The sequence below is a fragment of the Phaseolus vulgaris genome, chromosome 5, assembly GCF_051622355.1.
Source record: "Phaseolus vulgaris cultivar YP4 chromosome 5, ASM5162235v1, whole genome shotgun sequence".
Lineage (NCBI taxonomy): Eukaryota > Viridiplantae > Streptophyta > Magnoliopsida > Fabales > Fabaceae > Phaseolus > Phaseolus vulgaris.
In genome coordinates, this window is record NC_143502.1 from 31735149 (window position 1) to 31740421 (window position 5273).

The window sequence follows — 5273 nt, forward strand, 5'->3', positions numbered from 1 at the left end:
ATGAAGTTTAAAATTGTTACGTAAAAAATAGTGTATGGTTAATTTACTTGTCTTTAAGGATAAAAATCCAATCAAGCTAAATCTCACTCTTGCAAAACGTCCTTTTCATGTATAAGAGAAGTTTAAATAGTTTTCATTTTTTTTTATAATTTCTAATCAAGCTTAATCCCAACACCCATATCTGTTCAAGCTTTAATCCCAACACCCATTTCTATTCAAGCTTATTCCCAACACCCAACGCTTAATTTCATTTTTAGTTTTCCATCATTTTAATGAGCAACACGATTTTTAAATTTTTGAATTTTTTATCTAGTAAGCTATGTGCATAACAAAAACAGCATATTATATTCACAATATGAGCTTTTCTAAAAGAGAAAAATAAGATTAATTCTCCACATTAAAAGTTTACAAATTAACTTCCGTAAGCTAATTTTTATTAAAGCTTTGGAAGAAAAAAATCCCACCTTCCTTACAGTTGGATTTAACTTGTCTAAAACGAACAAAAATCTTGCTTGGCATTATCGTTTTAGGAAAATCAAAACCAGATGGTAGGTTACTCTTTTGTTGCGCTAAACCATATTCGATTGTCCAGGAGAACTAAAATGGTTGGAGTTGCTATGAAGAAATTGCTGGTGCTGAAATTATTGAAAGGTTATAGAGAGGAACTGCATGAAAAATGACATGGCTCGCATTTGTAGACGTAGATTACTTATGTTAAACGTTCCTCGGTTGCAGAAACACAGGAGGTACAGACTACAAAATGATAAACTTACATACTAGCATTCACTCATAAAAATAAAACTAGAAACCCTTCTAACAAGAAACTGCAGTTCTGAGTAAATCGGAAAATGATTCAAGGTGAAAGCCATAATTTGGTCTAATTGCTGGCGTGGCGCAACTCTGGACGAACGAAGTCTGCATCTGCTGGCACAGAAATGTCTACTGTGGGTCTCAGTTTGGCGCAAACTTCAATGGCTCTATGCACTGGGTCTGAAAGGAAGTTGCCAAGTAAGTCCTGGTTAACAGGTGTTCCATTGTCCACCGCCACCAAGGCCTGCTGGGTAAGAATGTAGTCAAATCGTGGAGCCCATTTCCTCGAACCCAATCTAGCCGTGGTTGAGCAGTTATCAACCATGAAAGAAACACCACGAGCATGCATGAAAGGATTCAAAGAATCAACAGCCTCGATAACACTCTCATTAATGATTTCGGAGTAGGAATGCCCTTTCTTCCTCAGGATCTCAATCTAGAAATTCAGTAATCACAGATTAGATACAAAGTTCATTTTTGCTCTACACATCTCAAAAACATTTCCCTTTGTCACTGATAGTTAACTTAATCAGTCAGTCCAATTTGAAAGCAAAGGGAGACAAATATATAGGCAGGAAACTATGTAAATCCATTCCCAAAATAATAGCAAGAAAAAAATCCAACAGTACCTGGGCCATCATCAATGCCACAAAGACACCAGCAGTAAAAGGATATAATGGGCCTTGATCACCTGCTGGTCTTGTAGAACGGACACGCTCGCCAACCTTCCACATGCGGGTTTGATCAATGTTACCCATGGGGAAAGCAGCCAGACCCTCTTTCTCCTGTAAAACATATGTATTGTTTAAAGTCGGCGGTGCAAAGGCTTACTACTTTAAAGGGAAAATGAATATTCCCTTACATAAAAGCGACGTCCAGCCAAAACAACACTGCGAATCTCGCTACCACTGGCTACATCCTCGTAGCACTCATACAGAATGTCCATGCAAGGATAATAAGAAGCACTGTAAGCTTTCTCAAATATCCTTTTCTCATCTTCAGATAAAGCATTGTATACAGCTAGCATACCCTATCCAAAACCAATACGTGCAAAAAGGCTAGTCAGAACTCAAACAAATCACCATACCAGCACATTCTACAGGGTTTTGGGAAAGGGTGATGGTGTCCAACGGACAAAAAATAATGCTAGACTAGCGTGAAAATACAACCTTGGTTGAGATGGTTCTAGATATAATTCCAGTTATAGACTCAACAGTATTCTTATACGCCAGATCTTCGTCCATTCCCATCTCAGTGTATCTCCTAAACAAGGATTCCACAACTCCATGAACAGCGCCAAGTAAAATGCCTACAAAACCACCATGGCTGTAAGTCAGGACTTTGCCTTCAAGGAAGAGAAAAATTCCATTCCAGAGTTCTCACCTCTCTCTCCAAAGATATCACTCTTGTATTCTTGCTCTAATGTAGTGGCGAAAGTGAATGGAGAACCAAGGGCAACAGACCATGCCAAAGCAACATCAGTAGCCCTACCATCCACATCCTGCATGCAATTACTCAAATAAAATAAATTATCCAATCAACACACAGAAAGTGAAGATACAGGCTGAGGCAGAGCAAAAATAACCTGGTGGACGGCAAAACTTGCATTGATTCCAGCACCATTTATTTCTTTGCCTTGCACATAGAGCCTCCTTACAGAAGGACCCATCCCCTTTGGGCACACAGCAATTACACTAATGTTCTTAGGAAAGTCAAGTCCAATTGACTGCAAATGCCCAAGAAGAAAACCATGGGAAAGCCCAAGTATGCTGTTTGGTTTCATGTGAGAAAATATTTTTTCATAATTATCAGCCTGCAAGATAAATAAAAATATTAAAGTTTCTGGATTGAAATCAGCTATATCAGAAAAGTCCAAAATTATTGCAACAACACACCTTTGGTTATTTGTATTGGCAAAAAGGATATTCAAAAAGTACACTTTTCATTAGCGTTAGCATGTTATTGCAAAATCTAAGGCACCACGATACCAACAGGTCTTTTAACCTGACATGACTTCAGAAAACAAATAGTATCACATTCTTAGAAAACTTGAGATTTGGGACAGATCTTATCTTGCACTGTTAATATTTTGGAATAATATTTTCAGGAAAATGTTACAGAACTATTAAATAAAGTTTTTATTTAAAATTATAAATAGGGCAAATTAAGAATTGTGACAGTGTGGAAGCTGGTAATGGCAAACGGTAAACGAGCTGGTAATAGCAAACTTTAAACTGATGATGATCAAGTAAAGGAATATCTAATGCCATTTGGGGTGTGAAAATCGTGGTGGATTGGGGAATTGGAAGCTGCATTACCAGCACAGTTTTGGCTAAGTAGATGATAACATCTAAACACTTACAGTTCCAAAAGAAGACAAGCCTGATTTCTGATCACTCACGTAGAAATTAACCCAGCAATATTATAAAAAGAATTGCTAGTGATACTAAAAAAACCTCACTGTTATCATCACGCAATGCAGAATAACATCGTATATTAGTAATCAGACAGCTTCAAAAACATAAAAACAGCAGCAGAAGAATCAGAATACGTATGTAGAGGATTGAGTTAAACTAATTAACCTGTGCGGAATCAGAAATTAACAACATCACAAGATCACTGCCCGATACAGTTTCCCATATGTCACCAAGAGTCCCACTCTCTTCAGTAAACCCAGCTGCCCGAGCTTCAGCAAAGGAACGAGAACCTTTCCTGAGTCCAATCTGCATTTTTAAATCATTGAAACGACAAACAATGAATTTAATCAGCCAGCCAGTCATTAATCAACAATTTCAGCACACATTCATATATTATAAACGAAACTGAACTAGATAAGAAATAAATAAAAAAATCACACCTTGACCACAATATTAGACTTTGCTTCAGCAAGCGAGTCCCTTAGATTCTGAGCCTGGGCAGGTCCCTGGAAACATAGCGCTTTGTTAACAATCATATCAAAGCTAGGAAGTACAACATCATCAGAACAAAAATATTAAGTCATAACCTTTTAAGCTTAAACAAAATCTTAAAACATACTCTCTGAGCTCAAATATAAATAAAATTAACTAATTTTGTGCTTGCCACGGGATTCCCAAGCCCAGGGTGCGCGAGCTCAACCGAAAAGTTTTAGGTCACTGAGAATCGAGATTCTCCACTACACGGACTCCCCCACAACATGCATCGAGCTTTTAAAGTTTATAATCGATGCCACAGATAACACATTTTAGCCTTTACTTAAATACGAATCTTCGAAAGTCACCTGAGATCCCCAGCCGATGACACCAATCTGCTTGATCCCCTTGAAAGCGTCGGGCAAAAGGTGGAACAAATCCCTGCCTCCTCTCACGATGTACTGCAATGAACCAAAATAAACAATAAACACAAGAAATTTTAAATTCACAAATCTGGAACCGGAAGAAAGCGTTCGAGAACCTCGTCGTGTCCGGCGAGGTTAATCTTCTCCTTCTTGAAAACCGTCGAGTCGAAATCGAGCAGCGCAGGGGCCTTCACAGCTGGCGCCGCCACCATACGAGCGCCGAGAGCAGAGCCGCATCCGCTCAGCCTTAGGGATTTGATGGCGAGTTTGGAAGACGAGGATTGCAGAGCGAGGCTGGTAGCGGAGAAGCTTCTGGAAGAAGGTTTGGCTAGGGTTTCGGAGGCGGCATAGATTGCAGAAGAACACGACGTCGTCGCAGCCGCCATTATGTGGAGTAGGGTGTATCAGTTGGGGTGGAAAGAGGGTTCGATGAATGAAGCCTATATTGGTTGGATTCTTATAGTGTGAGCAGGAACTGGAGTGTGCTAAAGTGCGCCCATACGGTGTCGGTAAGAAATCTCCACTTCTTTTGTGCTCACGTGTTTGCAAGCGTGCAGAGAGGGTGGGTGAGATTATTTTACTTACAAACATGCTGATAATTTTAATTATGTAGAAGAATTTCTATAAATATTAGTTTTGGTTTATTGAAAACATTATCTTATTTTAATTTTCTTGTACAAGTAATTATGCAAAAGCTTCTGTAAACATATTTAAATGAAGAGAGATAAATTTATTTAATAGATTAGATGTTTTAATATATATTATAAATAAAGTTTACATACTGTTGAATAAGTTTATTTTAAACGTTCTCTATAATATCGCTTTTGTTAACAACTAGTTGGTTTAGTCAAATATCGAATCGACAGTATAATAGAAAACTAAAATAATATGTTGGTGAAATTGAAGAAAGTGAAAGCAAAGGAATCCTAGGATCATCATTTATGTTGTTGCAGTACAATTTGTATATCCAAATGGAAAGAATGAGAAAGAATATTCGGTGAGATTTTGCTTTGCACCATTCTAACACCATCACATATAAGAATCTCTTTATTTTTCATGTGACTTTCATAAAATTATTTTTTATTTAACATAAGTTATAATTGTACTTTTAAGTTTTAACCTGTTAAAATTCTCATTATTTTTTAAT

General features: G+C 37.6%; 1 protein-coding gene across 1 annotated transcript; it reads right to left on the bottom strand.

Annotated features, from left to right (window-relative positions):
- Positions 1-666: 666 nt before the first annotated feature.
- On the bottom strand, positions 667-4705 carry LOC137835400 (ketol-acid reductoisomerase, chloroplastic). The gene is made up of 10 exons (XM_068643884.1): positions 4243-4705; positions 4070-4162; positions 3668-3733; positions 3393-3533; positions 2396-2623; positions 2194-2311; positions 1980-2119; positions 1673-1840; positions 1440-1595; positions 667-1246 (listed from the first exon to the last, which is right to left on the bottom strand). The coding sequence occupies exons 1-10, from the start codon at positions 4510-4512 to the stop codon at positions 878-880; spliced, it is 1749 nt and encodes a 582-aa protein (XP_068499985.1). The 5' UTR covers positions 4513-4705; the 3' UTR covers positions 667-877.
- Between the last annotated feature and the right edge of the window lie 568 nt (positions 4706-5273).

Coding starts and splice junctions, on each gene's coding strand:
- LOC137835400 (XM_068643884.1), bottom strand. CDS start 4,512: ATGGCGGCTGCGACGACGTCGTGTTCTTCTGCAATCTATGCCGCCTCC. Junction 3,734..4,069: donor TCATCGGCTGGGGATCTCAG/GTGACTTTCGAA, acceptor CTATGTTTCCAG/GGACCTGCCCAGGCTCAGAA. Junction 1,596..1,672: donor TGGCTGGACGTCGCTTTTAT/GTAAGGGAATAT, acceptor TATGTTTTACAG/GAGAAAGAGGGTCTGGCTGC.